This window comes from Prunus persica, chromosome G5, assembly GCF_000346465.2.
Source record: "Prunus persica cultivar Lovell chromosome G5, Prunus_persica_NCBIv2, whole genome shotgun sequence".
Taxonomy (NCBI): domain Eukaryota; kingdom Viridiplantae; phylum Streptophyta; class Magnoliopsida; order Rosales; family Rosaceae; genus Prunus; species Prunus persica.
In genome coordinates, this window is record NC_034013.1 from 5,804,773 (window position 1) to 5,821,162 (window position 16,390).

Here is a 16,390-nt window from a genome sequence, read left to right on the forward strand (position 1 = left end):
TCTCAACATGCATCACATCTAGATTGTTCCTCAATTTGAGTTTCGACCAACATGGGAGCTCAAAAAACATAGGCTTGTGTGTCCAGTTCATATGTGCAGAAGGTCTGGTCCGACTAACTGTTTTTCCGAAATGAGCAAAATCCAAACAGTTAAGCTGTTCCAAGATCTCATCACCGGACCATTCTCTAGGTCTGAGACAATGCTCTGTGTTCCCATCAAACTCTTTATCTTTTTCTCGCCACTCGTGGTCCCATGGCAACCATCTCCGATTACCAAGATAACAAACTTTTTCAGCGTGCCAACCAGAAGTTACATCTTCCTTGCATACAGGACATGTCATATAACCCTTTGTGCTCTACCCAGAAACCATTGCATATGCTGGAAAATCATTCACAGTCCACACAACTACTGCCCGCAAAGTGAACATCTTCCCAATTGATTTATCGTACGTGCAAACACCGTTTGCCCATAAATCCTTCAGCTCATCAACCAGCGGCCTTAATTAAACATCGATTGACCTGCCAGGATCCTCAATTATCAAAATAGTCATCATCATGTATTCTTTTTTCATGCATTTCCAAGGCGGTAAATTATATGGGAATACAAAAATCGGCCAAGTGTTGTGGTGTTGGTTTAGAACCCCATACGGATTGAATCCGTCAGTGGCAAGTCTCAATCTAACATTTCAGGGATCAACAGCAAACTCGGGGAACTTCGATCGAACTCTTTCCATGCCTCCGCATATGCAGGATGCCGCATCACATCATCGTCTACTCGTTTTTTCTTATGTCATCTCATGTCTGTGGCAGTATGCGTCGACATATACAATCGCTGCAACCTAGGTTTCAGGGGCAGATAACGCATGACTTTTTATGGGATCTTAGTCGTTTTATTCTGAGATGTCATTTTGAACCTCGACTTATTACATATAAGGCATGTATCCAACGTTTCATGCTCCTTGTAGAATAACATGCAATTGTTTTTGCAAGCATGAATTTTTTCATAACCCAATCCAAGACCATTTAACACCTTCTGCGCGTGTTTATGGTCTTTCTGCAAATAATTATCCGTCGGAAGCATTCTCTTGAAAATTTCCAAAAAGTAATCGAAACACTGGTTCGACATACGATACTCTCGCACCCCGGGTATAACTCTTGGTTGACATTTTTTTAACAGTTTTTCATATTGTTCAAACTCCGTACTGTCTATTGGTGTAGGCACGTCATCTTCCCATTCGTGATTGATGTTGGTCGATGCAAATGGAAAAGCATCATGTATAATATCCATGACTTGATCATTAGGATCCACAATAGGTTCAATATTGTCCATTCTTGTGGATTTGAAGACGAAACATGGTCTAATTGTTCCCCGTGAAGGTTCCAAATGCTATATGTCTCAATCATTCCATTCCTTACTAAATGAAATCTACCATTTTCAATTGTCTCCCACCACATGTTATTACACCTCCTACAAAGACAATAGATTCTAGTTGCACCCGGGTTGTGTCTACGTGCAAACTCAATAAAATCCTCGATTTCATCCAAGTATTCGTCTGCGTATCTATTCAGGATATGTATCCACCTTCTGCTCATAATTCCTGAAACCACAATCACAACACAACAATCACAACAACTTCATACGAAGTTATAATGTCACCTTATGCCTCCAGTAAGGGTCATATTCCATTCGGGAATGCATAGTCTTGTCACGGCTACATGAGATTAGATTTCGACATGGATAAATTTTGGCAACATCTCGATACAGTTCTTGAGGTGGGCATAGGTATAAATACCTACGTACCACCCGAAAAACGTACCGAGATGACACCAAAATCTCCACAATCGAAACCTAATCCTGTAGCCGTAGATTACGTGACAACACTATGCATTACCAAGCTGTCCAAATAGTGGGACAATTCAAGAATTAATTGGACCACAGTCATGCTTTACGCATCTATGCACGACATCCAACTAATCTCGAACGGGAAACTAAGTGTTACTAAACATAAAAATAGAAGTATGAAGTTAATTTCAATTAACTTCGTACATCACAACACATTGTGCTACGTCACGCACAATTTAACAACATAATATAAATATAACTTTACAAAAAAAATATAAACATAACAAACTAACTTTAACATTTTTAATATATAAAACGAATAAAATACATTTTCAATCGTTCTCCACCAATCGGCAATTACAAATATCCCTAACGATAACAAAATTAATAGCGTTAGTACGAATTTACATTAATACTTTTAAACTAACGACAATAAATACTTACCCAATGAACGTACTGAATTCCCAGCAGAGGCAGCGGCAAAGACGTTGAGAGAGAGGCATAATGCTATTTTTTTTGCATTCTGCCTCTGCAATGACAGAATTCTAATATGAAGAAGAAGGACTTTGCGCGAGTCGCACAAACTGCCGTCGCGAAAAACCATTTTTCCGTCGCACAAAACGACTTTTTTCGTTGCGCAAGCACGTGTCGGTATCAAACTTTAATTATTGTCGCGCAAAACCAACATTCCGTCTCGCAAAATCTATCTTTCGTCAAGCAAGAATGTACCGACATCAAACTGTACGCGACGAAAACTATTTCCGTCACGCAAAAAAAAAATCCCCCCCCCCCCAAAGTATTTTGGCGCCAACAAAAAATATCCCACATTTTCTTACACGATAATAAATGATGTCGTCACGCTAAGGTGTCTTTTGCGACGAAATCTGTAGTCGCACAAGTTTTTGCAGCCAATTAACGGGATCCACTATTTTTGGTTCATCTTTACGCGACGAAGTGTCCTATCATCGGGCTAGGTTTTCTTACGCGACGATTCTTCTCGCCGCGCAAGTGTTCGGCGCCAACAAAAAACCCAAGTTTTTTTTTCCTCACTTTGCGCGACGAAGTAAAATTCTGTCGCGCTAAGACATTTTGCGCGTCGAAAAATTTGGTCGCGCCAGTTTTCAATAATTTGCGCGACGAATTTTTTTTCCGTCACTGTAGTGCATTTTTCCCAATGAATTCGTGTTCGTCGCGCAAATAGTAAAACGTAGTAGTGTTTATAATCATAATTATATGATAAAAACTCTTGCTCAAGGGCTTTAATAAGTTTTTCATGCCCTCTTCTCATGCTTTCAGTATTAGTTTTAATGTTCCAAAAGTTGTCTAAAAGAACTTTTTGTTTATCTGCTAATAATGATTGAGTACGATATTTTAAAGAAGGATTTCTAACTTCTTGTACTGGAATTCCATTATAAAAATAAGTATTCACTATTGGTCTTGCTTGACTAATCATGCTTAATGGATTACCACCTTGTGATGGTGTACTACTATTTTTGCTTCCAGAGGATGATGGTAAAAAATATTGCATACTTGTTAATGAATAATAAAGGATAAGATATCTGCAAAAGTATTATCCGTACCTTTAATATGCTCAAATACCATTCTAAATCCATTTCCTATAATATAATCAACAAAATTTACACATCTTCAGGCTGCTTGTTTATTAGTAGTAATTTTATTATAATGAGAAACAATATTCTGACAATTTGTTCTAATAGTAAATATTTCATTATGTAAAAACAATGAAAATGCTTCAAGGGAGTTAATGACTCCTAAAATTTCCAAGTCAGTAGCTAGAAGTCTAGCCTGTATATTACTAAATTTTCCTGATGCATATCTACAAACTTTTTCTTTAGATTTTGTTTCTTCCTTATGTTTCTTTTGATATAAAATTCTTGTCCATCCTATTGATGATGTGTTTGTCTCAACTATCTTGTAATTATTATCTAATGGTAATGCTAAAGATTATTTGTCCTTCTTTATAAATACTTCACCCATTTTGAGTTTATTTATAAGTTCCCCATGAATTAATTATCTCTTTGCACAATGAGTTCTTCTCAGCTTTTTATTCGTTGGCATGACATATGCATGTCTCTGCAGTCTATACACCTCAAGATTGTACAAAATGTTCATATGCAGACGTACATCCTGAACTGGGCCCAAAGGTACAAGAGCAAAAAATCCTAAACTCTAAAACGACTTTACTTCAGGTGTAATTTATTTTTTTAATTTTTATCAAGAGAAAATTTCATTAACATTTAAAATAGAGGCACAAAACGTTGCCACTACAACATTACGTAACAGGAAGGCCAAAACGTATATTTTAAGCACGCACAACATCGACACAACAAAAACATATATTTGAACGTGCAAGATGAAAAAATAGTTCAATAATGACACCCAAGATGACAAAGGCCAAGACATGATTAAGATAATTAAACAAGAAGAAAAAATCTTATTCATCGTTAACTCTCGCACAAGACATTTTATTAAATCATGAACAAGTAGAAAAAGTAGTAGTTTTCACTGAGGCCAACTGTAGAGATTTTCCCAAATTTTAGTCCTTAGGGTATAGGAATACAGCCCTGTTTCAAGAATCAACCAGTTGCAATCATGAAGGCACCGTTCTTGATCCCTCCTGGCCTTGTAAATGTCAAAGGTGCCAGACACCGATTTGCCTAGAGAAGCACTTACCCAATCAAAGTTGCAAAAGAAGAGGGTCGAATCCCAGATATTGTTCTTAAAAGAGAACTCATAAGTTTCGCCTAATGCGACTAGATGATCTCCCAGATCGTCGTCCCCGGATTTGCAATGAACTGTGACAGTGGCGTTTGAAGGTTCTAGTCGGTTGGTTAATCTCACGTAAACCGTCCCGCCCAGCAATGCAGAAACCTGCAGGGAAGTTTGGTCCAATGTGAGGACCACCATGGCAACTAAAACCAATATGCTGCGGCTACCACCAGCCATTTTCTCAATTGATGTTTAGGTTTTTTTCTCTAGAGTGATGATGATTTTGTTCCTCTAAGAAAATACACACATATATACATATACATGGACACAGAACTTAAATGCTCTCGTCGTCTTACTATTTTGACATATAAATGTTACCGGATTGAATCTTGACTATTAGTCGGGTAAATTCTTCCATGATGTGGGTGGATTAGATTAACAAAATCTGGTCTTTATTAATGAATTTTCAAATACATTGAATCTAGTTATGAGATTTTATGGTTATTCTATATTGGTACATAGTAGGAATGGAGGAAATAAAGAATTGGAGAATTTAAGAATCGGAAAAGTAATAAATCGGTATGAAAAATTTGTAAGGAGGAATATTCATACGGAATAGGTAAAGCTTTTGCACTTAATAACAACCAAGAAACAAGAGAAAAGAAGGAAAGGTTGAATACAAAGAAATGTTAAGGAGGACTTGAATGGACTCATAAAATAAACGAGTGGTTTGACCAAATTCAGGAGAGCCATCAATTTGTAGGCCATTTCGAATAGAAACATAGAAACACTTGCTGCTCATATTATTAGACAACATTAATGTGTGTTTTTGCGTTGCGTGCTGTGAAGTATAAAATTGAATTGTGTACAAATATAAATATATATTTTTCTAGGGTCTGTTGTGTTTTGGAATTATCGTAAAGTGGTAAGTGTATTTTTTTACGTTTATTATTTATGTGCTTTTATAGAGAAAATTCATTTGTTTTATACCAGCGATACTGAAAAAAGGGCCAAATCAATACAGGACATCGGGGTGAATTCTCTTTAACCACTTAACTTTAATTCCCACAAATTAGGTATTCTATTATTGAAATTCAATTGGATGTAAAGCATGCTTTTAGAGTCTCAAAGTATAATCACTGTGAAACATTTTCATGAACCTATTACTCTAGTGATATTTCTCTTCACTAATTATTGATATAACAGTGTTTCTCTTCGTATTATAACAGTAAAGATGAACAAAAAAAGAAATACCAATATAAAATCCCTCATTGGTATATATAATAATGATAATAATAACCAGAATTTTGGCATTTGTATGCACATCTCAAATTATTGAATAAATAAATAAATAAATAAAAGAACAGAAAATTATTGGTTTGGGGATACAAAAGAAAAAAGGTTACATGTAAGAGTTTAGGGCCAAAACACTTCAGCCCATCTCGCGGCCCAGCATTGCAGCCATTACCAGAAGTAACTCACCCAACCCACAAGCTCCTAAAACCCTGCTTCTCATCCTTCCACTGCCCCTAAAACCCATCATCCCCTTCACTAACAGAGCTCCTCACCCTCTTGCCGGCCACCACCTCCTCCTTCGCTCCTCACCCACTTTTGTTGTTTGAACACTCCGAGGCCAAGTCTTGACCGCCCTTTGCTTCAGTTCTTCTTCCGCTGCTTTGCTCCCGATTTGGCCACGGTATTTCTTAATTGCCCAATTTTTCTTCTTTAGGTTCAATTTATATTTTCTTGTAAATCTGTTTAATTTTTTCATTTTAGTTTCGTCGAGTTGAGAATCGAGCTTGGTGGTTGCAAGGTTCGGGCATTTATTAGCTAAAAATATAATTATCTCTTGTGATGCTGTGTAGGCTAGTGGTCTGTGTTGAGGGTTTATTTGGTTGCTGTGTACTGTTCTTGGTTGTCTCCATTTGGGTTTGTCATTTTTTTTTTAGATGGATGAGGTTAACTATATGTTGGATTGATGGCAGGATCAATATTAAGAAGGAGACGGTATAAAGTTGTGTCTTGGGTTTTAGTGTTGATGTGGGCTTTCAGCTTCTTCTTCTTTTTCTTCGGGTCATTGGTTTTCAGACTTTTTTTTTTCCTCAATTTCGCCCACCAGGAGCATGTGCATAACTTGTCTAGAGCTTGTTTGAGCTGATGTGCTTAGAACTTCGGGAATGTGAATGTTTATGTTAACAACTGAGTTACAAGAATTATGCAGAATTTTGTAATTTGGGAGTTGTAGTTGTCTAAGATAAGATTTTGCTTAGTTTGGTATTCGAATTATAATTTATTACCTGAATGTTATGTTTCAGTTTTCTACATTTTTTGGAAGACATGTTGGCTGTTAATATTGTATACCACCTCAGCTTTCGTTTTTTTGTTTTTCAGAATCAGAGAGGTTGTCTTGTGAAAGATGAGTCTCATATCCCAAAATATTCCGTCGGCTTTTAAAGCTCGCAAGACTAATAGGGAGGATACAGATGAGCCATCATTTCTGCAAGGGAATGAACACAATGGAGATGGAAAAGAATCTAGTTTAGATATTATGAGGACAAAGAAGAGAAAGAAAGCACGCAAGGATGACGATGAGAAGGTGGCAGTTGAGCAGGAAATGGAAATGAAGAAGCTGGAAAGCTTTTTGTTTGGATCAATTTATTCCCCAGTTAAATTTGGGAAGGAGGATGAGGAGGAAGCTGGGGACACTGTGGATACAGGCTCTGCTTTATTCTTCGTGGACCGTTCTGCAAATAGTTTGGCCCCTATTTATGAAGAGGATGCAGACTTCTCGGAAGAGGAGAATAAGCAAAGGAAACCTGTCTGGGTGGATGATGAAGAGGAAAAGGCCAACATAAATATTGCTAAAGTTAACAGACTAAGGAAGCTGAGGAAGGAAGAGGATGAGATTTTGATTTCGGGTTCAGAGTATGTGTTAAGATTGAGGGCTCAACATGCTAAGCTGAACCCAGGCACAGAATGGTCTCACCTTGATTCAAAGTTGAGGAACAATAGATATTCTGATGATGAATCATCAGATGACGAAAATGGGGTAGTAGTGGCCCGTGGCTACAAGGATGTAGAAGCTGTTGATGATCTTCTTCGTACAAATGAGGATCTTGTTGTGAAGAGCAGTGGCAAATTGCTGCCTGGACTTCTTGAATATTCGGTACTTGTGAATGGAAATGCAGAGGAACCTTCTAAAGGTCCAATTAATTCAGTACAGTTTCATAGAAATGCTCAGTTGCTCCTCACTGCTGGGTTGGATCGAAGGCTTAGATTTTTTCAGATTGATGGAAAACGGAATACTAAAATAGAAAGCATCTTCCTTGATGATTGTCCCATTCGAAAGGCATCTTTTTTGCCTGATGGATCACAGGTTATTATAGCTGGAAGGAGGAACTTCTTTTACAGCTTTGATTTAGTGAAGGCAAAGGTTGATAAAATAGGTCCCCTGGTTGGTAGAGATGAAAAAAGCTTGGAAGTTTTTGAGGTTTCCCCTGATTCTAGCACAATTGCCTTTGTGGGCAATGAAGGTTATATCTTGTTGGTTTCCTCTAAAACGAAGGAATTGATTGGGACACTCAAGATGAATGGAACTGTTCGCTCTTTATCTTTTGCCAATGATGGGAAGCAATTATTGAGCTCTGGTGGTGATGGACAGGTTTACCACTGGGATCTGAGAACAGGGGCCTGCTTCCACAAGGCACTTGATGAAGGTTGCATAAATGGTACCGCTTTGTGTACATCTCCAAATGGGACCATGTTTGCTGCTGGTTCAGACAGTGGGATTGTCAATATTTACAATAGAGAGGAGTTTTTAGGGGGAAAGAGAAAACCTATCAAGGCCATCGAGAATCTTACAACCAAAGTAGATTTTCTGAAGTTCAATAATGATGCTCAAATATTGGCTATTTGTTCAAGCATGCAGAAGAACAGCTTAAAGTTGGTACATGTTCCATCATTTACTGTATTTTCCAACTGGCCTCCTCAGAAAAAAGCCCTACATTATCCCCGATGTTTGGATTTTAGTCCTGGCGGAGGCATCATGGCTGTGGGTAATGCTGCTGGAAAAGTGTTATTGTACAAGTTGCATCATTACCATCATGCATAGGGTGAATGTTGTGAGGGGCAGTAATGGATCACTTAAGAGGTAAGGTTTACCGACATTTCCAATTAAATTGGTCTGGAAAGACAGTTTATCTTGGGATTCACTCATAGGTGCCAAGTGCTAGGATGGCTTCTTTTTCCAGAAAAATTGCTGCTCTAGTTTTGACCTGTAATGTATTTCTTTCCTTTTTTCCGGACATTGTACCAAATTTTCATTAAATTTTTTGGTGGCAAGGTCTGCACATTTCATGTAATTCCCTTCTTTCATTCCAATCAATTTTATTGCAAGAACCGCCAATGTTTTCTGCTACACCCGAATTTTATACATAACAGGTTGATAAGCCACGAGTCAGGTGGAAGTAGGTATGGCTTTGAATCATATTGTGTAGGTGCACAATCCACCAGTTTTTTGCAAAGAAATAGTCGCATGGTAGATAATGTATTGTGGTGCATTGTAATTTGTCTCTCTACGCCTCTGAACCTCATTTGTACCCAACACAAAATGTATTATGAAGCAAATATAATTGTTATTCATATCTTATTGTTTATACAAAGCTGGTCTGTATGCACGCAGCAAAGTTCACAGCTAAGCCACCAAAATTGTCTAAACCAACCCACCTACCACTGTCGCCACCGGCCATGGTTGTCAGTGGCACCTCACTCACTTCCTCTTTTAGGGTGGGAGGGTCGAGAGGGTAGAAAGCACTCTTAGAAAACCGGTCGGCTTAGAATTTCGATGCTTTTGAATTAAGCTTTCTTAGCATAATTTTACTTTAGAGTTTAACAGTACTTTCATTTTACTATTCTTTTTTCCTCAGGTTCACCATCGTCAACTTTTCTGTGTGAAGGCATGGATAGTTTGGGAAGGCCCATAACACTTCCTACAAACCCTATACACAAACTTGTATTCCAATAGAAAAGAAAACAAGAAAAGAAAAAAGGAAACTCGAAAAACATCTTCACCCACTCCAAATTGCATGGTTATTTTCAATAATATGAGAAAAAAACTATACATTATCTCACTTCTCCAAGCATGAAAAAATCACCAACAATGGCTAGAAAATTTCCATTATATGGAAGGTGCTTTACAAATCGACCAAAAAGAACTTACTACTGGGTGATTTTATAACCCATCGCAGGCAGCTCTACCTCCTTGCATCAAATATACCAATTTCCATCATTTCTTTGTTGTCACAGTTGATTTCAACCCCAAAAAAAAAAAAAAAAAAAACTACAAGCCACTAAAATTAAACGCTAATGCAGGATCTTTCTAAGCTACTGCCTCTCACGTAGCAATCTCATCAACCTCAGAATTAAATACAAAACTTGGAAATGTAGTAGTAATATCCCTGCGTAGATAAATCATAACATTTTAAGAGATTTATGAAAGAATGACATCTGCATATGAAATAGAAAAGACTTGTTCCATACCTAAGATAGGGGAGGGTCATGATCTTTAATAATGATGGATTCTTAGAGACAAAATTGTTCCATTCATATCTGTCAATCTTCCCATCTTGATTTACATCAGCTTCCAAGAAAGTCTGGCCACAAATATGAGAAAAATAAATGCCAAATTAATTTTGTGATGTTAGAAGCGGGGGAAATTGGAAATTAGAAAAGAAAAAACGAAAGCAGGGATGAAAATAAAATGCTGAGATATTCATTTTAGTCTTATCAAGATACTGAAACACAAAGAATGACTCTAAAATGTATTAACTATGGATCTCCAAATCGGTACCCCAAAATGCACTTAAATTATTATATATAAGTCTTGTGTCAATCCCAATGGACTGGCATTCATAAGCTCGAATAAGATCAGCTATCTGCATCCCAAATATTTAACTTAACCGTGTTTTCGTGAAGAAACAATCTGGAAGGCTTCAATGAGTTTCACAAGACAAATGCATACAGTTTTGTGCCTCATGTGCTCAGGCATGTCATCAATGACAACTTACCTTGTCAAGAATTAGCTCAATAGTCTCATCAGCCAGCTTCATTTCAGACTCACAAAGAAGTGCAATTAACATTTGTTTGACCTGCCAAAAACACAAACAATGAAGATGTGGGCAAGGAGGTTTAACATATCCATAAGTGATGGGTTTGATTAGAAACTTGCAAATAGGTGCCACCATAGTAGAAAAGTAATATAAAAGAGAACATCTGAGAAGAAAAAAATACAGAGACTAACTCCTAACCTTTAAAAGATCTGAAAAAAAATCTATACAGGAAGAAATATTCAGACCGCATCCAAGGAAAAGGAGTTTCAGAATATTCAAGTGAAAAGAAAATTAAAAAAACAATATATGCTGGAACCCTTCCAATGACATTATTTTTCACGTCGCCTCAGATATTATGCTCTCGATCTCAGAAATTACTAAAAAGAGAAACAAAAATCCACAAGTTGCTGGAAATTCACTTGCTTTCTTTTTAGAATTCTATACATTATCTTTCCATTTCCTCATCCTTCTAATCTTTTATAAGGTTAGTTTTATAAATTCAATTTGCTGAGCCACGCAGACTACTAAATTCACTTCCTTTTATTTTATTTTTTGAGAGTTCTAAATTTTTTTTTTCAACTCCTCATCCTTCCTAGTGTTTTATAAGGTTGGTTTTATAAAATTCAATTTGCTGAGCCATTCATGCTCTACTTAAACCAACTTCATGATACAAAGAAATTTTTTACAGTCTCGTTACCATGGTGGACATAATACTTCACCACCCCCGCCATCAGTTCTAGCTATGTGAACTTCATGTCATAATACTTGACCACCCCCACAACGAGTTCTAGTTTTGCCAACTTCATTATAGAAAGATAGTGGTTACATTACCACTCCCACAGGAGACACAATGCTTAACCACCCGTGCAAAGGGTTATAATTAATTTTATTTCCTAAACCATTTGGCCATAACTAAATGAGGCATACAAAGTATGAGGGGAAAAAAAAACAGGAAGATGGATACCAACATACCTCTTGGCGCTCAATAAATCCCGTGCTATCCAAATCATAAAGCTTAAATGAAACTGCGACACAACATTAAAAAAAAGTGCAAATTTAGAACGTAGTATAGGTATGTAGAGTGCAGTGGCACATAAAGAACCCTGCTCTTTGAATACTTCTAAGATATTTATATGTCCTTTCAACTTACAATCAATCTTGTCCTCTAGTTGGGCATTGGGATGGAAGACATTGAGTGATTTCACAAAGTCACTGAAATCAATAACACCCTTTCGCTTCACATCAAACAGATCAAATATCTGCATGTAGAGTTGGTTCAAGACCAAAAGTCAAAAAAATTTGCAAAAGGAAATTTAGAGAGCAAAGATAAGTGATATTTATCATCAGTCATTTTTTGTAACAGTGCAAACTAGGACAATAGAATACCCAGCACCAGAGGTCCTGTTTTCGAATCCCCCTCCCCCAATATCACTTGTGTCAAAAAATAAATAAATAAATACAAGTTTCCTAATATAAGAATTTTCAATGGAAAGACCCACAAGTTTCATGAAATTAGTTTTATGTTGTAAAAATTTTTAATTAATTAACAGCATTATTTCAATGTTTATAAATATAAACATAATCTGCACAAAAAACTACATAAATAATTCAAATGATAAAATACTTACCCGATTTGCAAAGAGATTTTCTTTCTTTCTATTCTTGAAAATGGCTAGCTGAAATTCTTCCTGCATAAGAAAATTCAATGTCACGTTTTCCTAATAGATGTGTGCATATAATTCTTTGTAACATTATGTTACTATAATAGATATTTAGCAAAACATTTTAACCAGATAAGTGTATATCTTTAACATAATTATGTGTAACTTATAATTCGAAGCTGATTTTGAAGATATTTGGACCCGAATAGTAAAGGCTAAGCTCCATGTTCATTAACATATGATACACTGCCATCCCTTTTAACGCTATTGTAACTTTCAATGATATAATGTCGATACAGTTAACTGTTATCCCACAGTCAGAACACCCCAGTCCTTTTCCATCCACTTTAATAAAAACTTGAAGTTCTAAAATAAAGAAGGCTGGGGAAGAGGAGGGGAAAGAGTTAGCATGATGGTTGCAAGGAGATACATACCTTGTTTATCAACCCATCATCAATCACAGAACTGCTAATACTCTTATATAGCTCAAAGAGTGCTTCAACTTCACTAACTGTAACTGGGGAACAAAATGATATCATTAAAGGAAACTGAGTGAGTGAGTTTGCATGTGTGCGTTAGAGAGAGACAAAGAGATGAAATGATGCGTTTAACTGATATATCTTGTAAAAGAAAATTCTGAGATAAAGGAAGATAATTTTTTTTTAAAGCCCTTGATTATCCTTTGAGACCATAATTGGGTCTATAACCCATCAAAGCTAACACCAGTTAATTGAGAGAGAATTTAAAGGTTCATCTCAAGAGGACTTCTATTATTCTCCCATCTTTTGGGTTTTAATAGGAGCCAAAGCCCAATTCCCATAAACAAGAACTCTGGAGTAACATAAGATCAACTGGTCTTACAATTCAGAAAAAGATAGATTTTTTTTTATATATTGGCTGAGACAACTGAAACAAGTAGGAAAACCTGATAATAATTAGTCAAGATTAACAAACTAAATATAGGGCTTTCATTGTTAATCATAGATTAAAATCAACGCTGGTTGGATGGGTCAGCTATCATATCCAGAATTACCAGAGACTCGGGGACGTAAAAACATTTAGTCATCATGAGTCAAAAGGAGAAGTGCCTAGAACATCATGATAGGAAAAATGAAAAACCATTAACGAAACAGTGAACTTACAAGCTGTTTGCGAAGCAAGGCTCACTGGATCCTCGTGTCCAGGAAACTGCCGCCTTGCTTTAGAACTAAAACAACCCATTTAGAGCATTTATCCCACGCCAAAGGTCAGTTTACCCTCCCCTCCCCAGGCCTTAGGCCTCCTTTGTACCCAAAAAGAAAAACGGCATATTAGTGAAGAAGACAAAGCAGTAATTCTGGAATAACGCTTAGCATCACTAAAATACATCATCAAGCCCATCTTAACATTGCATCTACAGATACAAATTCAAGCATTGCCATGCAAAAATAATTAGTAAATAAAAGAATCATATAATTACATTGCTGGACTTAATTTGTAGCTCTAAAAAGTAAAAAAAATCATATGCACAAGGAATAATTAAAACCATCCATCAATTTGTTTAAAAAAAACATTGACAACCAGAATTGAACTTATAACAGCCATCCAATACCTAAAAAAAATTACTATCTAACTGTTTGGAAAATAGATTAGGAAGAGAAAAATAAAGAAAGGTATAAATTATTTCACACACTAAGGTTCAAAAATGTCAAGCTCCATTTTTCTCTTAAATTCCTAAAAGAACTAAAGGAAAATAAATCATATTCCTCTTTCTTCTTAAAATATCAACCCAATGAAATAGTTCGATTGGACATAGATAAGCTCTAAGCAACAAATTAAGTAGTTAACATAGGATCGAACAAATGATTTGGTAGAGTTCATATCATTTTAGAGGTCCCAGTGAATGACATATCCTAGAATAAAAATTTTAATTTTCCTCGCTCATCTTTTCTCCTCTAATTTCCCAGCAACCAAACATAAAATTCCAAGAAAAACATCAAAACCAAAACCCAGATCACAAAACCCCCTGCATATCAAAAAAATGAGCACTTTCTCAAAAACACACCACAAAAACCAAAACTACATCATACCCACAAAAATTTAACCCACAAGGGACCAACTTTATCGCACAGTTTAAAGAAAAGCAATGTAAAAGAGACTTACCGACCAAGAAATTGGCCGGAAAACTACTGCTCCGCTACCAATTTTGGAGAGGGAAATGCTTTTATATAGAATCAGAGACGCAACGAACTGGAACAGAGGCAGAAAAACAGAAATGGGTTTATTGGGGAAGACAAAGAAGTGCTTTTGGAGATGTAAATCGGACGGCTGAGGTTGATCTTGATCTCTAAGTTCTCGAGAAATTCACGCTCATTTGTCTAAAATAGGAGAAATTAAAATTCCACCTAATAGAGCTGCTGGCGAACTTAGAAACAAAAGCCACCAAGGAAATAAATAAGTAGCAGGAGGAGGGAGGAGGACAGTCCAGGGCACGTGGGGTTAGAGCGCGTGATGGGAATTGGACTTCCTGGTTTGGGTTTTTTCTTTTTTTTCAAGGGGTTTTGGTATTTGGCTTGCAGATTAGAATATTCCGATGATGAAATTTAAGATACTTTAAGCTCTGCAAGCCAATTTTTTTATATATAATCAAATCTTTTTAACCTATTTGGTTAGCTATGATAAGTATTAAGATTTTCCAACTAAATCTATCTAAGTATAGCTATTTATTTTTAGTTTTTATACTAAATAAATCAATATCTACTAAAGCCCAAAAGAGAAAGATATAAAAATCAGAAAAGAAATCAATAACTTCACGTTATTACCTAAAATAAATTTATCTCAGGTGTTATTATATTATTGATCTGAAATAGCAAAAAGTAATATTCCTATTGCATGAGAATTTCTCTCATGAGGCTAAGTCTATGTCTGGCAATTCATAGGGTGTTCAATTGAGTAAAGTCCATAAAAATTTGGATGTATTCAATCAAGACTTGTAATAACTGACAATTATACTATTAAACATTTTTACTTTCTTTAAAAAATAGAAATTTCATTTAAAACCGAATATCGAGAAACATGTGCAGCATATAGAGAAAATGTTACTAACATAATAGTCACAAATACAACGAGAACTGAAAATCACTTTCGCAATTCGACTACTAGCATACAAAGAAGCACTTATGTCCTGGTCTAATAAAACTTATTTACTACTTTAATCCCAAAAGAACTTTTATATTACTATATATTACAATAATGAGAACTAATTTATACATGCAAATACTTCTTTGTATGCTTAACCAATTTATTATTGCATAAGGGATTTCCAATATTTCTTTGTATGTTTAATTAGTACTTATTTGGTGTAACAAAATTTCTTAATTTATTACATTATATACTATGTGGGAGCAAGAATTCTCCAACTAATAATGTAACAATACGTAAATTAGATGCAAAAAACACTATTTTGATAACTGGTAGAGGAAGTCATTTCTGATATGTCCATTGAGAAGTTGAGCCACACTTCAACCCGATACTTTTGGGGTCACCTTCAAACTCGGGAATGGGATTAACCATGGAGAAGTAGTTGATCTAACCATTTCATTGATTCCCATATATCTAGGTTCCTCGACTCTTGGCTTTTCCCTTTTTTGGTAAGTAAACATGCCCAGTGCGAGAAACTAATCACCCCAAGACCATAAAAGCCAGCATCCATCAAACAAAGAAGGTAACATGCCCTAGAAGCAAGAACTTTACCTCTTTGGAGTTGCATATTCTAAATCCAACTTAGGTGTCGGAGATGCTTTGGCTCACCCTACACCGGTGTTCTTGATATGGGTGGTTATGTGTTGTTAATTATCATAATATTATTTGATTAATGTTGATATGTTCATATATTATCGGTGATGGTTGGAAATCTTGGGTTGATAAAGAAATTATGGAAAATAAGGTAATGGGAAGGATCTTTTGTGTAGTTGAGTTTCACCATTATGGTGACCAAGTTCATATTGAGATCAATGGTTTAGGCAAGACGACTAGCAAACGGTGAATTATGAGATTATTGAGATGAGTGTT

The 16,390-nt window shown here is 36.1% G+C and overlaps 3 protein-coding genes across 4 annotated transcripts; 1 reads left to right on the forward strand and 2 right to left on the reverse strand.

Moving 5' to 3' along the window:
• LOC18778072 lies at nt 4,366-4,809 on the reverse strand. Its single transcript, XM_007210662.2, has one exon. It carries the CDS (start codon nt 4,807-4,809, stop codon nt 4,366-4,368), a length of 444 nt encoding a protein of 147 aa, XP_007210724.2.
• On the forward strand, nt 5,901-9,910 carry LOC18777533 (U3 small nucleolar RNA-associated protein 18 homolog). Its single transcript, XM_007208958.2, has 2 exons — nt 5,901-6,268; nt 6,964-9,910. Exon 2 carries the CDS (start codon nt 6,989-6,991, stop codon nt 8,681-8,683), a length of 1,695 nt encoding a protein of 564 aa, XP_007209020.1. The 5' UTR covers nt 5,901-6,268; nt 6,964-6,988; the 3' UTR covers nt 8,684-9,910.
• Nucleotides 9,638-15,017, reverse strand: LOC18775896 (calcineurin B-like protein 1). 2 transcript variants are annotated; one of them, XM_007209530.2, is made up of 9 exons: nt 14,483-15,003; nt 13,483-13,622; nt 12,775-12,857; nt 12,308-12,367; nt 11,830-11,938; nt 11,652-11,704; nt 10,638-10,718; nt 10,111-10,223; nt 9,638-10,028 (listed from the first exon to the last, which is right to left on the reverse strand). In XM_007209530.2, exons 2-9 carry the CDS (start codon nt 13,559-13,561, stop codon nt 9,965-9,967), a joined length of 642 nt encoding a protein of 213 aa, XP_007209592.1. In that variant the 5' UTR covers nt 13,562-13,622; nt 14,483-15,003; the 3' UTR covers nt 9,638-9,964. The 2 variants fall into 2 exon arrangements, with proteins under 2 accessions (XP_007209592.1, XP_020419494.1); XM_020563905.1 differs by having other exon boundaries at nt 9,714-10,223; nt 14,483-15,017.